Below are 27,887 nucleotides of genomic sequence, written 5' to 3' on the forward strand. Positions count from 1 at the left end.
TGCTGTCATGAACAAATTATCTACAGACAAATGGTTTACATATCTCAGTGTTTATTAAATTCTGAAGTACTGTGCAATTTCCAGTAGGAAATCCCACTTACTTCTTTGCAGAAATTGACAGGTTGATCCTAAAATTCTTATGGTAATACAAGATAGCCAAAACAATCTTGAAGAAGAACAGAGTTGGAGGACTCTTGCATTACAATTCGAAAGCTTCCTACAAAGCTACAATAATCAAAACAGTGTAGTCCTTGCATAAAGATAAACATATAGATCAACGAAATAGAATTAAGCGTCAATGATAACCTATGTGGGAGGAGAATCCGAAAAAGAATAGATATGTGTATAGCTGATTTGCTTTGCTGTGCACCTGAAATTAACACAGCTTTGTGAATCAATTATGTTCCAATAAAATATTTTAAAAAATAAAAATAGGAGTTTCCAATGTGGCTCAGCAGTAAAGAACCCTACTAGTATCCATGAGGATGCGGGTTTGATCCCTGGCCTCGCTCAGTGGGTTAAGGATCCGGTGTTGCTGTGAGTTGTGGTGTAGGTCACAGACTTGGCTCGAATCTCACGTTGCTGTAGCTGTGGCATAGGCTGGCAGCTGCAGCACCAATTCAACCCCTAGCCTGGAAACTTACATATGCCACGAGTATGGACCTAAAAAAGCAAAAAAAATAAATAAATAAATAAAAAATAAAAAGAAGAATTGAGTGTCCAGAAATAAGCCCTCACCTTGTGGTCAAATTGATTGTGGATAAAGGTCCAAGGTCATTCAATGGGGAAAGAACAGTCTTTTTGACAAGCGGTGCTGGGACATTTGGACATCCACATACAAAGAGTGAAGTTGGACCCCTTCCTCATATCATATACAAAAATTAACTCAGAATCGATCAAAGATCTCAATGTAAGAGGTAAAACTACAAAACTCTTGGAAGAAAACAGAAGAGTAAATAATCTTCATGATCTGGATTTGGCAATGGTTTCTCAGCTATGACACCAATAGCACAAACAACCAAGGAGAAAAGAAGTTGGACTTCATCAAAATTTTAAACTACGTGTTTCACAGAACTCCTTCAAGACAGTGAAAAGACAACCCATAAAATAGGAGAAAATATTTGCAAATCATCTGTCTGATAAGGGAATTGTAAATATATAAGGAACTCTTAACCACTCAATATTTTAAAAAATAGGCTAATTTCAAAAATGAGCAAAGGGTCTGAACAGACATTTCTCCAAAGAAGGTATATAAAGAGTAAACACGTGAAAAGATGCTTAATATCATTAGTCATTAGGAAATGTAAATCAAAACCACGAGATGCTACTTCATACACACCAGGATGGCTACAGTCAAAAGAGTCTTGTGCTGCAGCGGGTTAAGGATCCAACATTGTCACTGCAGCATCTTGGGTCGCTGCTATAGCGCAGGTTTGATTCCTGGTCCAGGAACTCTCATATGCCATGGGTGTGGGGGGAAAAAAAAAAAAGACAGATAATGACAAGTGTGGAGAAACTGGAGCCCTCATACATTGCTGGTGAGAACGTAAATTGGTGCAGCCACCTTGGAAAATAGTCTGATAGTTCCTCAAAAGGTTGAACATAGAGTTACCATATGACCCATGATTCCACTCCTAGGTGTCTACCCAACATAAATGAAAACAAAACATGTCCACATAAAAACTTGGACCCAATTGTTGATAGCAGCCAGATTATTGATAACAGCCAAAAACATGAGAACAACCCAAATGTCCATCAGTGGATGAATGGATAAATACAATGTGGTGTATGCATACAATGAAATGATATTCGGCCATAAAAAGGAACGAAGTACTAATACATGGTACAACAGGAGTGAACCCTGAAAGCACCATGCTAAGTGAAAGAAGAAAAAAACCCCACATATTGTATGATTCCATGTATGGGAAATGTCCAAAATAGGCAAATCTACAGAGACAGTGCATTCATGGTTGCCCAGGGCTGGGCTGGGCAAGTGGGTTGGAAGGAGGATGGCTAGTGGGTACAAGGTTTCTTTGGGGGGTGGTGAAAGTGTTCTAAAGCTGACTGAAAATGGTTACTAAAAATCCTTTAATTGTATAGCGTAAATGGGTGATGTTTGTATGACATGTGAACTTTCTCTCAATAAATCTGTTCCAAAACAAGAATTTCCAAAACAGTTATTTGGAGAACCGTTATCGCCGCCTCGCACTGTTACTTCTTTTCTTTTTTCCATTTAACTCTACTCCCCTCCTGTGTGGGGTGTGCCAGTGGTGGAGTCCTCAACCGAGGCTACTGCCATTTTCCCTGACAATCGATGTCACAGTAGAAGTCCGTTCAGCTTTCCCAGTAAGGGTCTCTGGAGTTATTCCATTCAAAGTGTATTTGTCTGTGTGTTTGTTCTAAGGCCAGAGAGGGATTTTTTTTTTCCCCCAACCCTGAATCAATACCTTCTTATTTGAGAGAAGATTGAGCTGGGAAAAGCATTTTTCCGGGTTTAAGCATACAGCATGGGGATTAGGAAGATGCCAAGTTGAATAAGAAGCTCTTCTAAGCCCAGAAACAGCAGGGAAGAGAATTGGGGCTTTTAGGAGGCCGGCCATTCACAGAGAAGGTGAAGGCGACGTCCAGGAGCCTGTTGTGGGAGCCCATTCGCTCGGCTCGGTGTTTGCAAACAGTAACTCAGAGGACTGAGCCACTAGCAGAGGTTGTGCTGTATCAGAGCCAAGACAGTCTTGGATTCCCTCGTCTTGCGGGCGGGCCCTCATCCTCTGATTCCACCCCCTCTCGGCTCCTTCTCTCAAATCCTCTCCTGCCCACCCGCCCTGTCATCAGTCTCTTTGAGGAAAGGGCCTGAAAACGGTCTGAGCTGTAAGCCCCAAAGGAGGTGGACTGACCTTCCCCCAGCTCCCTGCTTACTGGGCTCCTCTGGGAGGGGAAGGTCAGGCCAAGGCCATGTTACAAGGCAAGGGGGCAGAGGTCAGAAAGGTGGGCTCACCAGGGGTGTAGCCACAGCACGCTTCTTAGGTCCTGACCCCTTCCTGCAGTGTACTCAGCTGATGGGCCTCCTGTGTAAAGCCGGTGATAGCTTCCGGCCAACTATTTACAAAGTGTTAAGCTTGTTGAAAAACGGTTGCCCTATGGAGTTCCCATCGTGGCGCAGTGGAAACAAATCCGACGAGGAACCATGAGGTTGAGGGGTTCGATCCCTGGCCTCGCTCAGTGGGTTAAGGATCCAGCATTGCCGTGAGCTGTGGTGTGGGTCGCAGACGCAGCTCGGATCTGGTGTTGCTGTTGCTGTGGCTGTGGTGTAGGCCGGCGGCTACAGCTCCCATTCGACCCCTGGCCTGGGAACCTCCATATGCTGCGGGTGCGGCCCTGAAATGACAAAAGACAAAAAAATAAAAATGAAACAAAAAAAAAATTTTTTTTTTAAATGGTTACCCTAGATAAAAGGAAATTCTGGTGTGTTCTGGTCATTTGAGGTTCCTAAATATAGGGAGACTTGGCTACATACATGTGCAGCCTGTCCATTATTCACCTAAGTAGTGACCACAGACTAGGATAAATTGCACTGACTGGGGGTGAAACTCTGAGCAGGGGAGGCCCTCCTACCTGGCTCTCAGGGGACCGTAAAATGGGCTCCCACCCTCCTAGTCACTCCAGAACCTTTTACCCTGCATACCCAGTGCTCTCAAGTTCTAAAAGGCCATGATTTAATGAAAACGAAGCTAGGAGAACCCACAAGCTTGCTCCCTCTTTGCTTTCAAAGTGAGGCTTTATGAAACTCTGTGTTCTTGTTTTGAATGTGGTAAAGCAAAAGAATTTTCAGATTATTAGGGCTGCTTTGCATTCTCCTGGGAGGGCACCTTGCACAGTGTCACTGAGACCAAAAAGCAAACAATCAAAAAAAAAAAAAAAAAAAAAGCGAAAACAAAAAACTCCAGAGAGCAGCAAATTACTCCTGCTTTGCTTTTGCATGAAAATTGTTTTTAGGGACATTTTCTGTGTTCTTATTTTCTTTGGCCCTGAGTGAAGATTTAATTCGGTTTGTTTATTGAAATGCAAACTATATTTAAAAAAAAAGAAAGGAAGAAAACCAAAGAAAGAAAGATGTCTTCTCTGCCCAGCTCTGCATTGAGTAGAGCCTGTAAGATACAGCCTTGTTGGTCACAGCGGTAGATCAGCAGTCGCCCGGCTGCTCCGTGCCCTGCGCACCCTGGCGGGCACCCCGTCAGGTACACTTGCTGACGCACTCCAGCAACTCCATCCGGATGGCAATGCGCACGTGCCAGCCCAGCGGGATGAGCCGGATGAAGCGGGAAATGATGGGGGGCCGTAGCAGGTTCTGGACTGTGGAGGTTCGGTCTGAGTTTCCATAGAAAACCTAAAGAGAGGGAGGAAGTCCTGTCACCGTCACAGCAGGGGAGAGAAGGAAGCCAGACTCCAAGAGCGGGCCCCAAGTTTTACCCCTGGAAAATCTCCGTGTTTAAAGGGCAGAGAATTGGCTGATGCCCCCCAAAATCTGACCTTGAATGATTGTCAGCACCTCCACACTCTTGTTATCAACGTAAATGAATTAAAATTAGATAACAATTGACTTCCTCCATCACACTAGCTGCGGTTCCAGTGTGCAATACTGTATGTGGTTAGTGGCTGCCACATTCGACACTGCCCATAATAACCTTTCCTTCGTTGCAGAAAGTTCTGTGGGATTGGATCGCTCTGATAGGAAATGCCTCGATTCTTATCACCAATTTTGTGATTTAATCCTTTGCATTTCAACCAGAATTTCGAAAACAATCACATCACTCATAAGAAAGGATGTTCCCACGTTCCAAACGTATCCAAAGTGGGGCTCAAGTGAAAATTTGTGAGCTGGCTCTGAAGTTGGGAGCCACAGCTTGATTCTGTGGGTCCACTGGATACAAACGGCAAGTACTTTTTAGGCTTGGGAAAAAAATGGTTTTTAAAAAGAAAAAGGGATAAAAACACGAGAGAGAAGATTCTCGAAGTGGGAGAGCAGTGCCCAAAATAGACAAAGGGGGTGCTTCCTGTTTTTTGGGCTCTAACATAGTATGATGCGATGGCTGTTAACAAAAGGTATGGTAGCTATTTGCTACATTTTCAAAGAAACTATTCTTTGCACTCTTTCCAGAGTCCTAGTGCTCTGCACAATGACACTGGAACATTTCATTTTTTTTCCGGGATCATCTCCTGAGAAAAAAATCTGGCTGCCACATTCACTTCACCCATACACAAAACAAGAAGGATCTCAGCTGCCTCGATCTTGCTTTTGTTTGTTGCCAATAGCAACACCCACACCCCCTTCTCTAAGCTGTTTGCCCTTGAACCTTTTCAAGTCAGAAGCCCCGTGAAGAGGGAGGATTGGAACAGGCTCCTCCAGACGGCAGTTGTGTCGAGGGGAGCACTTCTTTGCAAAGAACTGTCAAGGCCTTCAGAAACACAGGCAGAACTTGAACAGGAATTCTCAAATCTTTTTGAAAAGCTAACTACTAACAAAAATGAGACAATTTCCTATTGTGTTCAAACTCCTCGAAATCTCGACCCATGAATGTCTTGCGGTACACATTGTCATCAGAGAGTACAGAGCTTTCTGAAGTTCAGCTACACATCTTCTTAACCTGAGGAAATGTCCAGATGTGCTGGGGGAAGTCCTGACTCACACACAAAAGGGCAGTGAACATTTCCAAACAGCTCGCGAGGTTTTAATTCATTGCAAATAACACGCAAGCCTTGGGTCTCAGCCCTCAGAGATTGGTCTGATATATAAAGTTGCTCAAAGCTATAGGTGACTGCTCAGCTGGAATCGTTTGAACTGTTTACACAGTCCAGTGGCTAACTTGTTGAGATTGTCGGTCTCAATCAATAGTAGTGAGAGGCCATACCCACGTAAAGGGACAGGGACCTAGCCGCATCGGTAGTAGATCCAGTCCTGCCTACGCAACCAACCGTTCCAAGTCCAATGAGTTTGGCCTAATGCAAACAGCCGGTCTGGATTATTCAAGCAACTCTATGCTGATGTGAATATCAGACAAAGAGACTCACCCGCAAACACACTGTGTTAGGCACCAGAGAGCCAAGAAAGGACGCCTGCCTCGTCAGAGAGCAGATCGGGTTGTAGGGAGAAGGCGAGGAGGACCCACCACGCCTTGGGGCCAGTGTCCTGACAGAGGAAGGTCTCAGGAACACAGGGAGTGGGGTGGGGGGTGCGCTGAAGGTGGTTTGGGCTAAGCCCGACTCACCCGGTTGTTTCCAGTCTGGTCCTTATAGTAAATCCAGTTCAGGCTCTCATCGGTCCTGTACTGCACGCTGTACTTGGTCATCCACTCATCGATGTCACAGCGGCCCTGGGTGAGGATCCCTGAAATCACCTTGACCTCCTTCAGATCTATCTGTAACCACTGGCTGCTGTCCTGGAACTTGGAGAGCCAGGCGCACCTGCGGCAGACACGGCGCGTCACCGTCACCGGGAGCCTCTGCCCATGGAAGAGGTGGGAGGCGGTGCACCAGCACCCGAAGCGCCCCCACGAAGCTCGGGGCGTCAGAGCTGCAGTCTGTTAAGCACCCAGAGGCTCGTCTCCAGGAAGTGTCCGGCCTCTGTGGTACGGGTCTCCTTCTCCCTGCACCTCCACTGCCCCGGGAAAAAGCACCGGATTCAACTAATTGGTCAAAGAAATGCCTTCAGGTGTAGCCGAAGGCATGGCTGACCATCGCTGTCTCTGCTGATGTTCTTTCTCCAGAAATGTCTTTTTTTTTTTTTTTTTTCGTCTTTTTGCCATTTCTTGGGCCGCTCCCGCAGCATATGGAGATTCCCAGGCCAGGGGTCGAATCAGAGCTGTAGCTGCTGGCCTACACCTCAGCCACAGCAACGCGGGATCCGAGCCGCGTCTGCGACCTACACCACAGCTCACGGCAACGCCGGATCGTTAACCCACTGAGCGAGGCCAGGGATCAAACCCGCAACCTCGTGGTTCCTAGTCGGATTCGTTAACCACTGCGCCACGACGGGAACTCCCAGAAATGTCTTTAATGTCATCCTATTCATACCTCTCTGCGTCTCCGTCAGGCGCTGTCCCTGCCGGCTCTCAGGGAACGCCTGCCGTGTGCAGAACCTGGAACCAGGGGCTTGGGAAGGGCTTTTCACAATGGTAAAGCCAACCAGCCACTGAAGGAACTGCTGTTATTTTTCAGTTATATCCCTCGTAAGTTGTGGAAACGTGTGTGTGTGTGTGTGTATGAATTACCTGTTTGGGACTCAGCCATTGGCTGCCTTCTTATCCTTGACATGTCCCTTGGGCGCCTCCTGACTCTTTACGTTCATCCCAGAACGTCTCTAAATTCCGAGAATCAGTTGCCAGCTAGACAGCTCCTCCTGGATGCCATACGGCATCTCAAATACAACATGTCTAGAAAGAGCTCCTCGTTATCCCTCCTCACCCCTTCCTTCCACTGTGCATCTCCCTGAATGCTACCCCCTTCCCCTCTGTCACCTCAAGCACCCAATCCACCTCTGGGCTTCATCTCCAGATGTTTCTCAAGGCCATTTACTTCCCTCCATTTCACCGCCACCACTCTGGCTCGTGTCACCTGGACAGCTACCATAGCTGACTTCACTAGTCTCCCTGGATTCCTCCCGCCCCTACCCCACACTCAACAGCTCTTCCCACAAGAGCCAGATTTTACTTAAAACACAACTGATTGTGATACTCCCTAACGTTAAAGCCTTCTCTGGTACCGTCTGCTCGTGGTCTCCCAGTACCGTCTTCCCATCTTCCTTTGGTAATAGAACCCCTTGAGTTCCCGTTGTGGCGCGGTGGTTAACGAATCTGACTAGGAACCATGAGGTTGCGGGTTCGGTCCCTGGCCTGGCTCAGTGGGTTAGGAATCCGGCGTTGCCGTGAGCTGTGGTGTAGGTTGCAGACGCGGCTCGGATCCCGAGTTGCTATGGCTGTGGTGTAGGCCGGCGGCTACAGCTCCAATTGGACCCCTAGCCTGGGAACCTCCATATGCCGCAGGAGCAGCCCAAGTAATAGCAAACAAACAAACAAACAAACAAAAGCCCCCTCTGGTGCTTCAAGTGAATCTGGTCTTTCATTGTCTCCTCCGAAGCACCCATCACACTTAGCAGGTGACTCACTGGATGGCAGTGTGCTTAGAGGCCGCCCCCCCCTCCCCAGTCGATGCGCTCCCCGAAGCTGAGGCGCTCACCCACCGTGTTCACTGCTCCACCCACCGTCCTTGGCACTTGGAGGGCCCTCCGTCAATATTTGTGGAAGAAATAAATGCATGCTGTGTCGTTCATTTATCACACAGACCTACGTTTTCAAATCGCATGGAAAAAAAAAATCACCTGAGCCACCCGCCCTGCTTACCCAAAGCCTTGACTGTTGAGCCGGGCCTTGTTGGCAGTCCACGAGGAATACCAGCCCACGTACTGCTCCAGGTTGGAGCAGGTAATCTGGTCTGGTGTAACCTCTCCTGACTCGAACCCCAGGGGCTTATGATACGGGCATTCTGGGAAAGGAGAAAAACCCCATTAGAACACTCATCTCACGAGGCAAGACGCCACTAAACATGACATGATCGAAAGGACAAATACGACGCTCTCGTGGGCGCTTGGGGGGGTGGAGGGCGTCTTCCCTGTCCGCGCCGTGCCCACGTGTGCCAGGAGCAGAACCGGGTCTTCGTCCTCGTCCTGCTCCTGTGTGAAGCGAGTGAAGATGAAGGCAAGGGACTGCCGCAGAGACACAACGTTCACATTCACAAACGCGGAGGGGGGAAGCTCTCCGGCAACCTCCCTGGAGGTGGAGGGCGGCCGGGGAGTTGTGAGAAATGCCTCGTCTCCTCCACAGACTTAGAGGCCTGCAAACCGAGAGGTTCGTGGCAGAATGTCATACTTAAATGCCATACTCCTTATTTTCCTCATTAACGCGGGTTAGCCATCCCAGATGATGGCATCAGGGTCCCTCATTGTCCCCAGACAGCATAGGATGCCAATTATAGGAACAAAACAATGGTGAGAAGCAAGAAGGGCAATTATATATTGAGACTGACTTCCCACTTGTAAATTGCAGTTTTCTCACTAGTCTAATGAAAAAAAAAAAGGGGGGGTGGGGGTGACATGCGCCTCAGTGGCTTGAATAAGGAATGGTTGAAAGGAACTGCTTTTTCCAAATGAGAATAGCTGAGACGGGTTCTTGTGTGTTCATTGTCTGCTGCTTCTCACGTATTTCCTCTCACACTGAGTGTGGAGTTACCTGGTCGGAGACTGCTGATTGTCAGCCCGATATCCACTGTCCCCTTCTTTTTGACTAAAGAACCCTCATTTTGTTGGGTGCAGCAGTGTAGCCAGCTAAAACAACCGCCTTTCCCAGCCGCCTTTGCAGTTAGAAGTGACCACGTGACACCGTTTCTGACCCATGAGATGTAAGAGGGTGTCTGCTGGGGACTTCCCATCAGATTTTGCTTGCCCCCCCTTTCTTCCCGTTACCTGGAAGGAAAACCTGATGGCTGGTGCAACAGTAGCCCTCTTGCACCATGGGGGCGAGGGCAAGAGACCCAGAGAGACCTCAGCCCTGATATGCTTAAGCAGCTCCTTACCCCTAGCGGTACCCATGTGAGTCAAAGCAAACCTCCTATTTCAATAAGCACTATTTAGGGGGTCTCTTATTTATAACCAAACCCAGATTCTACCTGAAATTCTTTAGAAAACAAATGATAAACTTAGGCAGATAAGATACCTTCTCCTAGTTTTCCAGCTGTGAAGGATAAACTTCAAGTAAGGCAGTTCGAAGGACTTTCTTTCCACGTGTAAATTCTGAGTTGAGATTGAAAAGCCAAGTGTGTTTCCTGGGGCATCATCACTTTCCACAGTAAAATGAGTTGCTGAGGTCTTTCCGGTGGCTGATTTTCAAAAGTCAGCAACACAGAATGAAGCATGTGAAAGCCTGAACGCCATCCTGAGGCTCCAGAATGCTTGCAGGGTCATTCATGCCCTGTCCCCAGAGGCTGAAGACAGAGGACAGCCTCAGGTCTCTGGCCAGGGGGTGCAGCTTAACTGCCTTTCTGCCCAGTGAGCCACAGGAATAGAGCCGACTCCCAGCAGCTGCTGCAGCTCAGTGGGGCTGGAGATGAGGGGACAGCATTTGTAGTTTATCAGGTGCCTGAAGCTTGTGCAGGGGAGGGGGGCATTAAAATACTTTCCATTCCTAGGAGTGCTTTCTGGGCCACTCCCTCCTGCCTTGTGTGGCCCCGTCATCAGGGGGCTTGTTAGGAATGCGGTTTCCAGGATCCGCCCCCAGAGTGGCCTCATTTGTACCAAGCGTGCTTTGGAAAGCTTGGCCTGCCAGGGAAGGCCCTTTGTTGGCTGGAGGGTTCAGGGAGCCTGGTGCCTGTGGCCTTGGGGGCTCCTCCACCTCCTTAACTCCCCTCTGACCTGGAAGACAAGCCCAGCCTGTGCCACAGGAAGGAGGGACGAGGCCCCCGCGTCGGAAAGCTGGGTTTCAGTTGGGTCCTCGGTTGCCACTTAAATTCTAACCCTGGCTGTCTCTGAGGCCTCTCCGTCCTGCACCTCCCTGTCCTTGCTCCAGAGGCACCAGCTCGGAGGGAAGAGGCAGAGGGGGAGGAAAAGCCATGGCCGCCTCTCCTGATTGCTTTATTCTTGGGCATTTTGCTCTTATTTTCCCCTCCTATCTCTTTCGCCATCTCTTCCCAGTTAGCCCTTCGAACAGTGAAGAGTTGGAACTGCAGGGGCCTGGCCAGTGGCAATGGCCTTGGAGGCCTGCAAGGGCTTGTCCAGACATGGATCCTGCCCACACTCTCCAGGGGAGGTGATGGGTCGCCATCGCCATGGCTTTAGCTGGCGTCTGGAGCAATGCCCAACTCCCAGGCCCCAAGCTCCATCTCATTGCCCCCTGCATATTATCCAGGTGAATAGGTCCACCTGGGTGACCCGAAGATGCTTCACACTCGTATGTCCAAAACTAAGCCCTTTCAGCCTCCAAGCCCCAAGCCAGCCCCCATGCGGTGCTCCTGTCTCAGGCACTGATGCTTCCAGCCACCCAGCTGCCAACCCAGAAACCCAGTGTTTGGGCTTAAGGCACAAAGCAGAGAGTCCATGCCGTATCTCAGCCAGGGAAGCACCTGGAAAGGTATACAAGTGCTGATGCTTGGACCGTATCCCTAGAGTTTCTGATGTCATTGGTCTGGGACAGCACCTGGCCATGGGGTGATGCTGCAGGTGATTTTAATGGGCAGCCAAGGTCAAGAACGCCTCTTTAGAGTCAATTCGACCTGGGGTTGGATCCCACCCTGCCTCTGCGTGAGTTTAGGCAAGCGGCTTCACCTCTTTGGGTCTCAGTTTCCTCATCCGTGACATGGGCACAGCAGTAGTCCCTGCCCCCATCAACTTGGTTTGGGGTTAAGTGAAACAGTGTTTGCAAAGCCTGTAGTGCCTGGTCAAAAAGCAGCAGCTAATACTGGTGTGATAGGTGAATTTGTGAGAGGATATTAATATCTTGAGTTGTATCTTCCGTTTTTATGGTGGAGACTTAAGGGGGGCGTGGAACCTAACATCCCCTACCCGAGTCTGTGCTGCTGCTGTCGTCCTCGCGACATCTCCCTGAGAAGGTCAGCTTCCTGTTTCTGAAGGTTTGGGGTCTCCTTGCCTCAGGAAGGAACCAGCCGCACACGCATGCTTGCCTGTGATTTGGGAGGGAAGCGTGTTGACAGCCCAGCATCTCTCAGGCGTATGGATTTGGGAAGGTCTGGGCCTCAACAGGAATGAGCTGACGGTCCCAGAGGAGGTGGCTGGAGGCTTTGGGCTTCGACCCTTGCTGGGGGCGGGGGGAGCGGTGGAGGCCCAGGGCTGGCGGCAGGGGCCTGTGGCCAATGGGGCAGTGGTTCCTCTGAGGGGGCTCGACCAAGGCCGGGGCCCGGGAGCTCTGAACTCCTGACCCTCTCAGGAGACTTGGGAAGGTCCCCAGGATGGAGTTTGGTTCCGAGGGAGCAGAGCCATCCACAAGGTGCCTGAGCCTGGGAACTGTCCCCAGGCCACCCTCGCAGGCAGGACGGTGGGGGTGGGGGTGGGGGGCAGGGTCCAAAGGGAAGGGGAAGACCCTCAACCGTCTTGTCCGTAGCCTCCTCACAGCCAAAGGAAGCCTCAAACCAGAGTTACGGGAACCTGGGGAAATAGCAGATGTCACACTAATGCCCCGAGTGCCCCAGAGTGAAGGGCACTCCAGGCCCATTATCGCGCTTCTCCCGTCTCCTCCGCCTCCTTCAGACCTCTGCCCACTTCCCCTGCCCGCCCTGACCTGGGCAGGGCCTCCAGGTGCTGCCTGCCACCCCTCTCCCCCCGCAGCCTGCACCTGACCCTTACGGCGGTGAGCTCACGGCCAGCTCCCCGCGTCTGTCTCGCTCCCCGCCCTGGCTCTGAGCAGAGCAGCATATGCCTGCGTGCTCTGGGCCCTCAGTGGACAGTGACCGGAGGGTTGAGTGGAGGGGCGAAACTTCATCACCAGTCTGGGGTGGCCACTGGGTATAAGCAGAGAAAACGACAGAAATAGGAAGCAGAAAGCACTGTCTCCGCAGCAGCCCGGGTCGCGGCTCGGATGCGGGTTTGATCCCTGGCCCGGGAATGTGCACGTGCCGCAGGCACCGCCAAAAAACACACAGACAAAAACGGAAAGTGTCAGTTAAGTCGGCCCTGGCATTAAGCAACATGAACAGTGTTGCCGGGTGGGGAATGGGCTGTAAGCCAACAAAATGACATTAAGAGACCCTCCTTCCACACCCGGAACACGTCCTTCCCAAGCTTGCTCCCCAGCGCAGGCTTGTTCCTGTGAGCTGTGAAGCCTCTTTCCAGACTCGTTTTACTCTCAAGGGAAAACCCGCGTCTTCTGTGGTGCAAGCGTCTCTTCCGAGTGATGATTTGGTAATTCGCTGGATAAAGCCATGGTGATCATGCCCTGCCAGTGCGGACTCTGCACACCGCACACACCAGCCCTCGTTACTCAGTAGGTCATTTCTCCATGTGTGGGAATGCCGTCCAGACACACTTAGAAAGGAACACAAAGCCATCGGGGCCATTCCGGACGAGAGCCATGGGACCATGCTTACGCGCCTGGGTTAGACTTGAACCTATGTGATGATGCAGCAGAATACGGAATAATATTTTTTCCTGGTCTCTCTTTTTTCAGGGCTGCACCCGTGGCATGTGGAGGTTCCCAGGCTAGGGGTCGAATCGGAGCTGTAGCCGCCGGCCTACACCACAGCCACAGCAACGCCAGATCCCAGCCACATCTGCCACCTACACCACAGCTCTCGGCAATGCTGGATCCTTAACCCACTGAGCAAGGCCAGGGATCGAACCCTCATCCTGGTGCATGCTAGTTGGGTTCGTTAACCTCTGAGTCATGATGGGAACTCCCAGAATAATATTTATAGACGAAAAGAGTATAAACTTGAATATGATATGGAAATACAAAACCTGGAATATCAATAAAGCGTTGAGTCATGAGGTTTCTTAGGCTTTAATCCCTTCCCTACCCTCTGTCCCCCTCTCAGAGTGACAAGGTGATCTTGGCTCGACCCTGGAAAAGACAGACCTTAGAGTATAATAGCCTTAAGCCGAAGGTTAGGAGGCCGTACTGCCCCGGGCCCGTCACTTTGTGCTCTGTGGGGCAGTAACAGCCAGTGTGCCGCTGGGATCCCTTCCTGGCAGCTCTGAATGACCCTCCTGTCCTTCTGTGCTTTCTAGGCTCTTCCTCCCTCCTAAGGCGGGCCCTCGTGGAAGGGCTCCATCTCGGCGTCCAGAGAGACCAGGCAGCGTTCTTGACCTTCCCATGAGGATCTGAGCACTGACGGGCAAGCGAATTCTGAAAGGCTGTGGCTAGTTCTGCTCCCCTGAAACATCTCTTTCATGGAAAAACCAATAACATTAACGAATCAACCATCTAACGCTACGCTTGCATTTTTTTTTTCCCCTCCCTGGGAATATCTGTGTTGTTCAAACAAAATAAAAACAACCGTGGGGAGAGGCGAATGCTTAAGCTAAAAGAATTTCTGATTTCAGAGCTTCAAGTTCACAGCAGCTGTGTAGGGGCGAGAACCCGAAGGGCCCGGGGCATCTTGACTCGCGTTCCTCAAACACACAGCCCTGCTCGGCTGCACAGTTGGCTGGGTCCGTGAAGCCAATCTGCATAAATAATCTCTTTTCAGTTTCTTCTTAGAAAGCGCTTCCTTGGACTGGCATTCCAGCAGGTCTCCGTCTCTATGAAGAGAACATTTGTTTCCACTAAATGGTAAACTCCTCCCGCGTAGAGACAGTCATTTCAGTTTTGTCTCCCTATCGGCACACAATAGGCACAGGATGAACGAGGGCGGCATTGAATTCTAAGCGGATTGTGAAGCAAGGTGCTTCAGGATTGACTGGGCCCATCACCCCAGCCCTGAAGGGCTGCGGAGCTCAGGCCGCGGAGCTCAGCGGGACGTCCCTCCCGTGGTGGAGAAGCCCTGGGTCTCCTTCCAGAAGACTGGGTTTGAAAACCAGTGCCCACCCCTTTAGTAAATAGGAAAACAGAGCAGACTCCCCCCACTTCCCCCGCGATTTGCTATTTTAATGCAAATATAACGAAACAATGCAGAGAAGCTCTCACCCTACACCCAAACCTGTCTGCCAGAGCTATTAGGAGGCGATTATGTAAAGTGAATGACGTGGCGTAGCACCATCTTAACCCTGGAAAGAGATGGCAAGGACAGCTGCAGCAAAGGAGCCTCTGAACGGTGCTAAATACTGAGCATCGCACCCGTTCGATGGGCCGCCCGAGCCTCTGAAAGTCCGTGGGAGCTCTTAGGAGGCAGGAAGAAAAGGAGCCCCAGCTCGCCGCGTCCAGGACAAAATGCTCTAATGCCTCATGTGTTTCTATGCCTCGTAGCAGCTCCTTGGAGCAGGGTCCGCACACCGTGGCCCTTGGGCCACATGTGGCTCAGCGCCTGTTTGTGTCAGTGAAGTCTGACCGGAGCACAGCCATGCTCAGGCATTTCCATGTTGTCGCTGGCAGCTTTCCGGTTGAGGTGTTGAGACCATAGGGCCCCCAGGGCCACGGATATGTACCGCCCGGTCCTTTACTTATGGCCGGTTTGCTGGCCCCTGCCTCAGAGGAAGGCATTCAGAATAGTCAGGAAAAGCTGTTTAGGCTGCAGAACAAACTGTTCCAGAAGCTTCAGAGGCTTAACGCGCACAACAAAGGGTGATTTTTCACTCAGGTGATTCATCCATTGTGGGTCCCGCAGGGCTTGACTGAAGAGGAAGCCACTTTGTCAGGCAGGGACAGGGACCTCATTTGCGAGGAGACACGGCTCCCTTGACTGGAACCGCTGGGTGAGCCCCATGACTGCGAGGGGGCCGGGGATGCTGGGAAGCTCGTGGTAGTTTGGTGGCAATAGATCTCCAGGCACAGTAGTATTTCCTCCACCTGACAGAAGAAGGCCAAGGCCCGAGTCCCAAAGTTAAAAAAACAATGCAGCCGGGATTCCGACTCTGGTCTTTCTGCCTCAAGAGCCTGTGAGCGTCTCAACACTGCCGCTTACCAGTAGTTTATTTTCGATAAATTCCATTAATCGCTTTCGTTGAACGTTAGGTCCCATCTTACCATCTCACCAAGGCCAAGTGGAGATCCAGGAAGCTATTCAGCTATTCCTTTTGGTCTCTTTTTTTTAGCGCCCGCACCCGAGGCATATAGAGGTTCCTGGGCTGGGGGTCAAACGGGAGCTACAGCTGCCGGCCTACACCACAGCCACAGCAACACAGGATCCGAGCCGTGTCTGTGACCTACACCACAGCTCAAGGCAACGCCAGAGCCTTAACTCACTGAGCGAGGCCAGAGGTCGAACCTGCGTCCTCATGGATGCTAGTCAGGTTCATTTCCGCTGAGCCACGACGGGAGCTCCCAGGAAGCTATTCTGAACACTGCTATCAGTGCAGTTCGTTGGAGCAGCGGCCAGTGAGATTGGAAGCTCAGAGGCCACCTGGAGAAAACCCAGAGCGGTGCGTTCAGGGGTGTAATTCATCAGGGTTGAAAGAAGAAGGAGAAACAGGGTGTTCCCAAGGCTCTAATGTCTCAGGAGAGGGGACACTCACCCGGTATGCAGTCTAAGGGGGTGGTGCCCGCAGACCACAGGGCATTGGCGCCTCCTTGGCAGTCACACTTGCACGCTTTGTTGTACCAGGGGTCCTCACCCTCATCCTGCGGGAAGCCAGAGGGGCAGGGGCATCAGAGACGTCGTAGGCGAAGGCAACTGTGGTCAGCATCACGGGAAAAATTTGGGTTTGAAAACTTTGATCATGCATTTTTCTTTTTTGTTTTCTTTTTTGGCCGCCCCACAGCATATGGAATTCTGGGCCAGGGATCAGATCCAAGCCACAGTTGTGCCCTATGCCGCAGCTGCAGCAACACCAGATCCTTAATCTACTGTGCCAGGCTGGGGATCAGACCTGTGTCCTGACGCTGCAGAGATATCACCAGTCCCGTAGTGCCACAGCAGGAACTCCTGTTCGTTCATTTTGAACTTCTCCTGTTGCCTAGAGCCTAACAACCCGGCTTACCTCTGCGATGGCTTGGGTTCTGGCCCTGGAACTTCCACATGCTGTGGGTACAGCCAAGCACTTAAACAAACAAACAAAACCCTCCCCCCCCCCCCAAAAAAAAGAACTCGTTCATTCATTTCCTCTTGTCTGTGGTGGCTTTCACACTTATAATAGCACAACTGAATTATGAATCCAACTTAACACACAGAGTCGCCACTCATCCTTTGAGTCTAGAGAAACAAATGTTTGCCTCCTTGGGTGACCAGCTGAAAATCTCAGACACACCCACGTAGAAGGCAAGGTTGACCCCATTATAGTTATGTGCAGGGGCTTGGGGAGCCCCTCTCGGAGGTCGAGCTCCTCATATCTCCTGGAGGAGGTCCCTTCTGCGGATCCCATTGTAAAAGGTACTGGATTCAAGATTACACCAACTGATTTAAGACCTGGTTTGCTTGCATTCTCTCATTAAAACACCAGTTTTGGAGCTTCCCCTCGCCCAGATAGAATGTGCTGTCGCCACCACCAAAACAAGACAAAACAAATTTTTAAAAAGCCAAACTTTAAAAGTACATTTAAAAATTTGCTTTTATTGTTTTATTTTATGGCCACACCCACAGCATATGGAAGTTCCCAGGCCAGGGATGGAATCCAAGCCACAGCTGTGACCTACACCACGGTTGCAGCAACGCTGGATCCTTAACCTACCACGACAGCCAGGGATGGAACCCACGCCTACACAACAACCCCAGTCACTGCAGCTGGATTCTTAACCCACTGTACCACAGCAGGACCTCTTAAAAGTACATTTCTGTTTCTCTTTTTACGGCCGCACCCACAGCATATGGAAGTTCCCAGGCTAGGGATCGAACCAGAACTGCAGCTGCCAGCCTATACCACAACCCCAGCAATGCCAGATCCAAGCCACACCTGCAACCTACACCACAGCTCCCAGCTAGGCGGGATTGTTAGCCCACTGAGCAAGGCCAGGGATCAAACCAGAATCTTCATAGATACTATGTCAGGTTCTTAACCTTCTGAGCCACAACAGGAACTCCAAAAGTATATTTTTTAAAAAGTGATAATCCTGTACATTGTTTTTGGCTAGAAAAATCCTCAAAAACAGTATCCATATGAATTCCAGCCCTTTTACATACCTCCGTAGACGATAATCCCAGGGTGGCTGAGCAAAAGGACAAGAGAGGAAAAGTCAAGTTAAAAGAAGAGAAATTCAACAAATGATTCATTACACGGACAAGCGAAATGAAAACAGTCACACAAAAGTTAACAAAGCCCCTTTTGGAAGAAGCCAAACAAAGCGAATACGTGCCAGGAAAAACATCCACAGAGTCTGAGAAACTAGGGACAGTAAAATAAAACAGGAAGACAAGGATGATGAGGATTATTTTTGTTCATTATAGAATTTTGGAAAATACATTAATGTTGCAAAGAGAAAATAAAAAGCACCTTTTTTTTTTTTTTTTTTTAACACCAAAGGTAACACTGTCAACATCTTATTGTAAATCTCTCCTGTCTCTTTTCTTTGCATTTTTTGGGTTTTTTTGTTCTTTTGCTGCACGCATGGCATATGGAAGTTCCTGGGCCAGGGACAGCAGTGACCTCTGCCACAGCTGTAGAAACGCCAGATCCTTAACCCACTGTGTTGGACCAGGGATCAAACCTGCTCCACCATAGCAATCTGAGCTGCTGCAGAGATAACACCAGATCCTCAACCCATGGCCCCACAGTGGGAACTCCTATTCTCTGCATATTTTTAAGAACCTGTTTGAGAAGTTATCTGAGCAATGCTGTCGGTTTACGACAGCTGTATTCCATTTAACCTTTTCACTGAGAGTTTTTCCCTTGTTCATTGTCCATCACTGTCATTATCACGGCTCCTGGTGTCTGCCCAGTGTGCTCTTCAAAAGCTGATTCCCAGTCCTCCCACTGCGGCACATTCCAGTGAGTTAGAATTAAGACATTGTTTAAAAATTTTTTCTTGGAGTTCCCGTCGTGGCTTAGTAGAAACAAATCTGACTAGCATCCATGAGGACACAGGTTCGATCCCTGGCCACACTCAGTGGGTTAAGGATCCGGGGTTGCCGTGAGCTGTGGTATAGGTTGCAGATGCTGCTTGGATCTGGCGTTGATGTGGCTGTGGTGTAGGCCGGCAGCTACAGCTCTGATTTGACACCTAGCCTGGGAACCTCCATATGCCGTGGGTACGGGCCCTTAAAAAAAAAAACACCCCCCCCAATTTTTTTCTTTAGGTTTGTCTGCTATCTTCATGAACTATCAAACCACAAAGTATAAATACTGTATAAATGACGTGGAGAAATTGAAAATGTGAAGAATTGAACAGAAAACTAACACATAACCTATCTTTATAGAAGTTTGAGTAAATAGAATGAATACACAATTTAATAGGAAAAGCGTTTGTATGTATTTGCATCAGCTGGTTGTTTCACGCTGCACTGTTCCCTGAAGTAGCCACTAGTCCCATGTGGCTATTTTAAATTCATTACATTAATAAAATTAAAAATGTAATCCCCCAGTCACTGCAGCCACAGTTCAAGTGCTTCCTGGCCACATATGGAGAGTGGCTGCTCCACCAAACATCAGAGATACAGAAGGTTGCCATCATCATCGAAGTTTCTGGTAGACAGTGCTGGCTACAGGCACCAAAACTCCATTTCCATTTTCGGGGTTTTTTTTGGCTGCACATGCCATGTGGAAGTTCCTGGGTCATGGATTGAATCCGGGCCACAGCAGCAACCCAAGACACTGCAGTGACCGTGCTGGATCCTTAACCCTCTGTACCACAAGAGAACTTCCATTTCCCTTTTTTTTGTCTTGTTAGGGCCATACCTTCGGCATATGGAAGTTCTTGGGCTAGGGGTCGAATCCGAGCTACAACTAAGGCCTAGGCCACAGCCGAAGCAACGCCAGATCCGAGTCACGCCTGTGATCTACGCTGCAACTTGCGGCAACACCAGATCCTTAACCCACTGAGCAAGGCCAGGGATCAAAGCTGCATCCTCATGGATACTAGTCAGGTTCTTAACCCGCTGAGTCACAACGGGAACTCCCCATTTCCCAGTTTCAACCAAACAAATGCCTTTATTTCTTTTCTGATTATAATAGCAACACATAACCTTTTATGAAAATCTGAAACAAAACCTGAATGTAGACAGTAGAAATACAAGTCCCTCCCTAACCACTCTCCTATCTAAACATTGAATCTGATGCCCACCAAAAACTTTGAGACTCTTTTAGAGAGTAAAGGAATGACATCATCTTTTTCATCAGAATGATCAAGCCCTTTTTTTCAAATTGTACCTCTATTTACACAATACATATATGTACATTCCACACACCACTTTTGCGCATCCATTGTGAGCCTGGCCCTGCCCCCAGAGGGCTCGAGGACCCAGGAAGAGACAGGTCACTGGATGATGCACCTGGTGAGCACTCTGCTGAGTGAGGCATAGGCTGAGGGAGCATTTTAGCCTGGGCCCTTGTCCACTGATGATTCATTCCTAGAGACTCCTTGGTCCACCTGCTAAGGCCAGAACTGGCCCTCCCGGGTAGCGACAAAGGTTAGGGAGCACCATCTTGGTAGGCAGCCAAGCCCTGTGCTGGCAAAGGAAGTTTCCAACAGCTTCTTACTCTCACATCCAATGGACTCTTCCCATCATGGACTTTCCATCTGCAGGCTGCCATGTTGGGTGCCGTCCGTCCCCACCCATCTGCCTTTAGCTTCCACCACACGGCTCGCCTGCTTTCCCCGCCACTCTAAAGAATCCTTCTCTGTCCCTCTCAAGAGCTCTGCTTCCTCTAAGTCCGCGCAACCCCCCATTAATGTTGCTAAACCCAAGATCCCTTCGCATGCATTGAATGGCTTGTTATCTCCCTGTAGATGTGTCTTACTCTCTGAAACCGGATCCAACCAAGTGTGGGCCAGGTCTTGAAGCAGCCTGAGCTCTCATATGTTGCTAGGAGGGGTAAGCAGTTACTCTAACCTTTGGAAAAACTCTTGAGCAATTTATACGTAGGCAGGACATTTATGTGCCCTGTGACCCAGCACGTCCATTCCTAATTTCTTAACACTGGAAAGGCATCCCTAGGTTCTCCAACAAACAAAACCATGTACGAGATTATTTGCGGCAGCAGTTATTTGTAAAAATCCCAACCTGCAAACACTCCTATGTCCGTCAAGAGTAGAATGAATGCACGTGGTGGATTCACACGGTGGAACACTACTGCAGTGAAAAGGGACCGTCTACAATGCCATGCCACAGTAGAGCCACCTCGCACGAACAGTGCTGAGTGGAAAGTCGCGTCATGAAATGAACCTACTAGGAGATCCTGCCGTGGCACAGCGGAAACGAATCCGACTAGGAACCATGAGGTTGCAGGTTGGATCCCTGGCCTCGATCAGTGGGTTCAGGATCCGGCGTTGCCGTGAGCTGTGGTGTAGGCCAGTGGCTATAGCTCGGATTGGACCCCTAGCCTGGGGACCTCCATATGCCACGGGTACGGCCCTATAAAGACTAAATACATAAATAAAATGGAATACTATATGAATCCATTTAATTTTTTTTTTTTTTTTTGTCTTTTTGCCTTTTCTAGGGCCACTCCCGCGTTGAGTTCTGTCGCTTGATCTGAATGCTGGTTACTTGAGCGTGTTTAGTGGTGAAAATTCACTGAGCTGTACACTTCCTTGTGTTCTTCCGCATGTACGTTATACTTCAGGACAAAGTGTTTTAAACACTGAACTCCTTACCTCCTTCCTCAGAATGGTGTTCTTTCTTTCTTTCTGATCCTACCAAAGGCTCCACCATCCACCTACCACCCTGTCCGCAAACCTGGGACGCCCAGTCGCCTCTTTTTCCTAACCCCCCGCGTCCATCTCCCCGGGGCCGTCTCTCCTCTGCACCCCCACCCTCTCTCCCCTGGATTCTCTCCTTCCCGAAGAGCGAGGTCTTGCTCAGCCATCCTCCACGCTGCCAGTGGGATGGAGGGCAAACCGGACTGGGTCACGTTCCTGCGCCAAACCCTTTGATGGCTCCCCTTTACCACGGCCCCCATTTCCCCGCCGGCATTTACTAGTTGTATGACCGCATCGCTCCATTTCCTCCTCTCTAAAAAGAGCGTGATAATAATGTGTCCTTGAAAGGGTTGCTGCGATCTATCGCCAGCCTAACTCTCCAAATGTATTTTTTGCACACTCTGTTGCTTGCAATTCATCATATGTACCAGGCTGGTTCATGCCTGCATGCCTCCGTCCGTTTGATTTCTTGGCCTCAAATGCCTTCCCCTCCCAACGTTTCCTCTTGCTTCTCTGCTTCCCTACAAAGAGGACGTTTTCTGTCCCTCATGTAGAATTTACCAGTTGCTCTGGCCTTTGTGTCCTGTCTCTTTCTTATCCACAGGTTCATCTAAGCCCTTGTACACTTATAGAAATTGACATAAAAGAGAGCTGATAAGGACTGGTCCCAAAGCATTTGTTCATTAATTTTCATTGAGCATCAACTATATTCTAGGCCCAACGTTAGATGCTGGAAATAAAGCAGTAAAAAAAAAACAGAAAAAAAAATCCACAGGTACTCTTAGGACTTACAATCTCATATGGGGGGCGAATAAATGAATAAAATATATGGTATGTGAAAGGATGATGACTGCTATGGGAAAAAATGACAAATCAGGGAGACAGGAGGACAGAGAATGGTACATCTCAGCCGAGGGAAGGCTTCAATGAGGAGGCGATGTTGGATCAAGACCTAAAGGAGGGGAGATCCCTGTGGGCAGGACATCTGGGCCAAGTCCGTGGCATGTAAAGACCTTGAGCCGGGCCAGCGCTTGGCATGTCACCTAGGGGAGAGATGATGGCGGCTTGGCCTGGGGTGACGGCCGTGGAAGTGCCGAGAAGTGGCTGGAGGCTCACTGTCTTTGGAAGGTGGTGCCAGTGGGATTTGCTGACCGATGACATGGGTGTGAAATAGAGGGTCAAGGCCTGAGTGCCTAGGAAGACAGAGCTACCACTTCGGGGAGGAGAAGGTTCCAGGGGGAACAAAGGGTTTTTTTGGGCGGATGGGGGTAGAGATGTTCCATTTCAGAGGCCTATGGGACACCCAAGTGTTGAGGTTGAGTGGGCAGCTGGCTAGAAGCTTCTGGAGCTCAGGGGAAGGCCCAGATAGGCTGGGGAGGGGGGTGCTCTGAGCCCCTCTCAGTTACTGGGTACATGGATTCATAACGTCAGTCCCGCAGCTGCTCCCCAAGAACTGCGACACAGATGAGCATTTGGCACCCACTTGATTCCAGGGCAGGTGACTCAGGAAACACCGGGCTCCACTCCACCTTCCAGAGACGCTGGGACGGTGGCAGTGAGGAAAGGCCCTGTCACTTGGGCAAACAAGTCAGTTGTGCCAAGACATTCTTTTGGGGGGGGGGCAAAGGTGAGGCATGTTGGTCACCTGCAGAGTGGCCTTGAGAACCAAATCAAAGCGGCCCAGAGGCTGCTTCCTGTCCCTGAAGAGGGTCTCTGCAGCCGCATCGAAGCAAACCCGGGGGTCAGTTGGGGCCTCCTCTGATTGCTGCGCCATTCAGGGTCTTTGCCTTATTGGTGAGCCCCCGAGGGGTGTCAAGTTCTGCAGAACCAAAGCAGAAGGCCAAAAGGAAAGGGCAGGGAAGTTTCTCCCTGTGGAGAGGAAGACACCCAAGAGGAAAGCCTGGCTTCAGAGCTCAGTCCTGTGCTCAGCAGATTCCCGGCGGTGTTACCCCTGCCAGGCTCCTCTCCCCAGAAAGCCTTTGTCTGTAGGCAGCCTGGGCTTCTGAGACACCAGATCTTATGGAGATGAGCAGAGAGAGAAGGAACAAGAAGCATTTTACAGGAAAAGCTGTCACCAAGGGACCAGCAACGTGGCTGCTGTCGGCCCCCAAATGGTGGAATCACCCCAAAGCTGGCGAACACAGGTAGGAAGTGTGTTTGACCACAACATCTCACGACGCCAGCGAACAGCCTTGGTGGAATGAGCAAAAGAAAATAGGTCAGGCATTAAAGAAAAAAGGCTCAGATTTCGATTACGTGATTGCCTATTTTTCTCCCCACTTAGATCGTCTTCACGATTCCTCCACGTGACAGGTGTCCACCAGAGGGTCCGCGCCACCTGCCACTCACCAGCCTTAGCTTTATGCGATTCGGGACCAGTCTGCCCTTTTGCTCCAAGGGCCACTCCGTAGAGAAACACTTGGTCCCGCAGCAAGAAAATTCAAGGACGCCTATTTCTCCAAATGCACTTTGCAAGTCCTTAGGGCGGACTATTTCAGTCGGTTTGATTGGATGTCACTAAATCTGGCGTCTGCCTTCCCGTGGAAACAGGTGAAGCCAAGGAGAAAAGCATAAAATGATGAATGATAGAAACTGTCTATAACTAGCTTCCAATCTACTTTGAGAAGCAAGACAGGATTAAAACAGCAGGCTGCAATCATGTCCCTCTGGCGAAGAAGAAAGAAGGAAATTGCTTCTGGTGTGAAAGTGTTACTATTTTAGGCGACAGGCACATTCAGGGGTAAAGCTGGTATCTGTACATGCCTCAACACAGGAATCTCAAAAACATATGCCGAGAGAAAGACATAGAACCGTGGTTTGTATGACTCCGTTTAAATGAAGTGTGAGAAGAGGCAAATCTGTAAGACACAGGGTAGTTGGGTGCTTGCCAGGGTAGTTGGCTGGGGGAGGGAAAGATGGGGAGAGGGTACTTCGGGTCCACTGGTTTCTTTGGGGGGTGATGAAAACGTTCTAAAATTCGATTGTGTGCGCCCCAAATTTGTAAATATACTGAAAGGCATTGAATGGAATTCATTGGGTGAATTTAATTTAATGGCGTGTAAATTACATCTCAATAAAGCTGCTTTGAATGAAAAAACCCCTGCTGTCCCTGATGGCTGACGCACCTGCAAGGAGGGCCACACTCACCTGTAAGGTGAGGCTTGATGATTTTTTGGCTTGTTTTTATAGAATAGCCATGACCAAGCCACGGAACAATATAAATTTGTCACATAGATGTTTTTAAAATCCTCCTTGGCACGGAATCCCAAATGTACAATGCAAGATAAATAGAAGCCTGCCTCTGTTAAGAGACACCGGTAGTGCTTTACTGTAATAATTTGTGTATTCCCAAATGACCCTTCCTCCAGCGCTGCGCAGTGCAGTCAATCTATTTACCTTATTTCACCATAACAGAAACAGCAAAGAGTACATTAGAGAAAGAACCTTTGTCTTCGGATTCCCAGTTGGGTGGGACACCTCTTTCCCCCAAGTATTGGCCTTATTTCTCTATCTTGATTGTAAGCTTTTTTTGGTTTGTTTTGTTTTGTCTTTTTGCCTTTTCTAGGTCCGTTCCCGCGGCATATGGAGCTTCCCAGGCATATGGAGGTTCCCAGGCCAGGGGTCAAATCGGAGCTGCAGCCGCCGGCCTACACCACAGCTCACGGCAATGCCAGATCCTTAACCCACTGAGCAAGGCCAGGGAATGAACCCGCAACCTCAATGTTCCTAGTCGGATTCATTAACCACTGTGCCACGACGGGAACTCCTCGATTGTAAGCTATTAAGTGCAGCGATTGTGTCCTGGAGCCTCCCTGCAGCTCAGGGTTAAGCACACATAGGTCGCCAAGCCATGCTGGCCGCTTGGGGGTGGCTGCTTTCCTTTGATGCCCCGCAAGGGTGGAGGGCCTGGGTTAGGTGGGCAGGAGAATGTAAGTGTCTCAAGCCTACCTGCTGGACCACATTCCATTCCACCTGGACAGAAGGGATTCTCTGCTCTTCGTGGAAATTTCTGGAGCTCCCCAGCCATGCACAAAGATTGATAAGCTATAGAACAGGAAAGAGTGCTGTGCTCTGTCCCTCCCGAGAGCATGCCTGTTATTACAGATATCCCCTGACCGAGCAGGGCTCGTGGAAAAGGGGCCTGATAACGTTTTCTAGGGCTTATTCCCATTTAGGGGTCTTGGAGCAAGGCTGTGAGACTCAACACTGCGGACACGAGGATCTACCAGGTATGCGAAGTTCTTGTACAACGTTTGGTCCATAGCAGGAACTCAGAAACGAGTTCTTAAATGGACATGTGGATTCTTGAATGAACCCATGGACGACTGAACCCCAATGCCAATCCCAAATAAGAAAAATCTGATGGTGAGCCCTGGGGATATCTGAGAACCAAGGGTATTGGGACCTAAGCCTTGAAAGGCTCTGCTTAGATTTTCTTGCTGAGGAAAGGGCAAGGAGTAAAGGGAAAACAACCACCTCTCCAAAGCATCTTAAAGTATTAACAGTTTCTGGGACGAGTTGCTGACTCTTAATTGCAGGGGTGGGGGAGGCGGACAGACAATTAGTCTAAATGATCCCCGCTTAAAAATATATCTTGCGGGTTTGCAAAATGACCTTGGGGTCTTTCCAGATATTGAAAAGTGCGACTAAATAACAAGTCATAAGATTAAGGAATCATGGGACTGCATATTCTACCAATAAAATATAATGAGAGAGCAGAGAAGAGAATGATTTAAACCAGGAATTCTGGCCCCGTGAGTTTCATCACCTCCGTCTCCCAGGTGATTGGCAGAGCGGAGAGCCCGCCTCCTTCCTGCCCTGCTTATTTATTTCCGGTAAGGAACAGGGATACATGATCGGCACCAAGAGGCAATCTCTAATGCCTGGACTCGATGTAAAAAGGAATTCTGGGAGTTCCCATCGTGGCTCAGTGGTTAACGAATCCGACTGGGAACCATGAGGTTGCAGGTTCGATCCCTGGAGTTCCTCTGTGGGTTAAGGATCCGGCGTTGCGGTGAGCTGTGGTGTAGGTTGCAGACGTGTATCAGATCCCACATTGCTGTGGCTGTGATGTAGACTAGCGGCTACAGCTCGGATTCGACCCCTAGCCTGGGAAGCTCCATATGCCACAGGTGCGGCCCTAGAAAAGACAAAAAAAAAAAAAAAAAAAGGGAATTCTGATTGATGGGTCTTAAGAGTTGAGAGAGGCATGAGAGAACATTACTTCAAAGATTGAGAGAGAATTTAAAAGTGGAATTGGATGCCATTTTAGAGATTTACCTTGAATTTCTCCCTATTTAAGCATCTCACTCCTGCCAGGGCTATATTTAGAAATTTTAAAATGATTGAGTATTGAGTCTTTGGGGATTCCTGACTCTCAGCTGGATTATGCTTTCTATTAGTGTCCAGTGGTTTCGGCGTTTTATGCTAATCCATATTTAAACTAGGGTGACCTCACATCCCGATTTGCCTGGGACAGTCCTGGTTTACAGCCGTTGTCCCAGCAGTATTATTAATAGCATCCTCTTCCACTCGTAATAGTGTCCTGGTTTGGAAGATGAAATTCTATAATCACTCTAACTTTGACTCCTAAAAACTTTCAAGAATACACTGCACTTCCTTATTAATCGTTGCCATTTATAGCTATTTTGTACAATTTCTGAGAGCCTTCCTTCTTTCTGTCCCATTTTAAGCATCCTTTGAACTTTAAAAGGCTCCTCACAGGACCGGAAAGCCAGTGGTGAGACAAAGAGGACCGAGTCATACAAAGACAACTGTCGTTCATTAATACCACATGTTAATTAATTAGCATGCCTTGCTAATTGTTAATATCCTAATTATTCTGGCTGCATTTCTATTCATCAGCTGTATGATTAATTCAACTGTGTTATGAAGTATTTAACGCGTGCTAATGGTTCGACAGCACATACCTTCATAGCCAAAGAGAAGTAAAAACAAGAAGCCTTCTATCTTGCGTGGCATTCTCCCCTTGTCCTTGGCTGCTGCTCTTCCTTATCGAAGTGGAGAGCTTCCCTAGGAACAGGAGCTTAACTTGAGCACTGGCCTCATTAAGCATCTTATTCCATTTAGCTCTTAGGGCTTTGGCTGAGCCCCGACAAGTTAACCCACGTCGTTACCTGCCTCAACAAGGAGGTCTCTGAGAAGAAGCCGATGTCAACTGAGGTCGGTTTAGCAAAGGAAGCTACTGGCTTTATTCTATCTTTAAATGTAAGGGAAGCAGTGGAGGAAAATAGAAACTGGAATCAGAAGACCCGGGTCTTAATCCTTTCTCTGCCATCATATTCTAGTAAGTGACCTTGAGCAATTTCCTGCCCAATAAGCACTAACATTCTTGAATTCTGTGAAAAGGACCTGGATTCCCTTCTCAGAAAGCAACTTGGCATCATGTCTACAGCTAATTCTCTCAGGAAAATACTAAATTCGGGGTGT

The 27,887-nt window shown here is 49.2% G+C and overlaps 2 protein-coding genes across 7 annotated transcripts in view; one reads left to right on the forward strand and one right to left on the reverse strand.

Moving 5' to 3' along the window:
- Window positions 1–13,977, forward strand: part of CDKL5 (cyclin dependent kinase like 5) — a 235,939-nt gene extending 221,962 nt beyond the window's left edge. For all 4 annotated transcript variants that reach the window (XM_085008649.1, XM_085008643.1, XM_021080553.2 and 1 more), the window contains one exon: window positions 13,781–13,977. In XM_085008649.1, coding sequence (XP_084864775.1) covers window positions 13,781–13,877 — 97 coding nt within the window. In that variant the 3' untranslated portion in view covers window positions 13,878–13,977. The remainder of the gene's footprint in view (window positions 1–13,780) is intronic.
- RS1 (retinoschisin 1) lies at window positions 35–27,711 on the reverse strand. 3 transcript variants are annotated; one of them, XM_085008678.1, is made up of 7 exons: window positions 27,575–27,711; window positions 27,368–27,470; window positions 17,764–17,789; window positions 16,163–16,268; window positions 8,394–8,535; window positions 6,264–6,459; window positions 35–4,384 (listed from the first exon to the last, which is right to left on the reverse strand). In XM_085008678.1, the coding sequence occupies exons 2-7, from the start codon at window positions 27,417–27,419 to the stop codon at window positions 4,232–4,234; spliced, it is 675 nt and encodes a 224-aa protein (XP_084864804.1). In that variant the 5' UTR covers window positions 27,420–27,470; window positions 27,575–27,711; the 3' UTR covers window positions 35–4,231. The 3 variants fall into 3 exon arrangements, with proteins under 3 accessions (XP_084864804.1, XP_084864803.1, XP_013841409.2); XM_085008677.1 differs by having other exon boundaries at window positions 27,368–27,623; XM_013985955.3 differs by lacking the exons at window positions 27,368–27,470; window positions 27,575–27,711 and having other exon boundaries at window positions 17,764–17,864.
- Window positions 27,712–27,887: the final 176 nt, after the last annotated feature.

The sequence above is a fragment of the Sus scrofa genome, chromosome X (assembly GCF_054392235.1).
Source record: "Sus scrofa isolate SSC_HxYL_T2T_F1_AM1 chromosome X, Sscrofa_HxYL_maternal_Yorkshire_Landrace_v2.0, whole genome shotgun sequence".
NCBI lineage: Eukaryota > Metazoa > Chordata > Mammalia > Artiodactyla > Suidae > Sus > Sus scrofa.

Bases quoted from the DNA above. Each gene is read 5' to 3' on its own strand.
- RS1 (XM_013985955.3), bottom strand. From the start codon at position 17,853: ATGAATCATTTGTTGAATTTCTCTTCTTTTAACTTGACTTTTCCTCTC. The intron at 16,269-17,763 runs GTATGTAAAAGG...GGCTTCCCGCAG, and splicing joins TGGGATTATCGTCTACGGAG to GATGAGGGTGAGGACCCCTG. The intron at 8,536-16,162 runs GTGAGTGTCCCC...CTCCTTTCCCAG, and splicing joins CCCCTTAGACTGCATACCGG to AATGCCCGTATCATAAGCCC.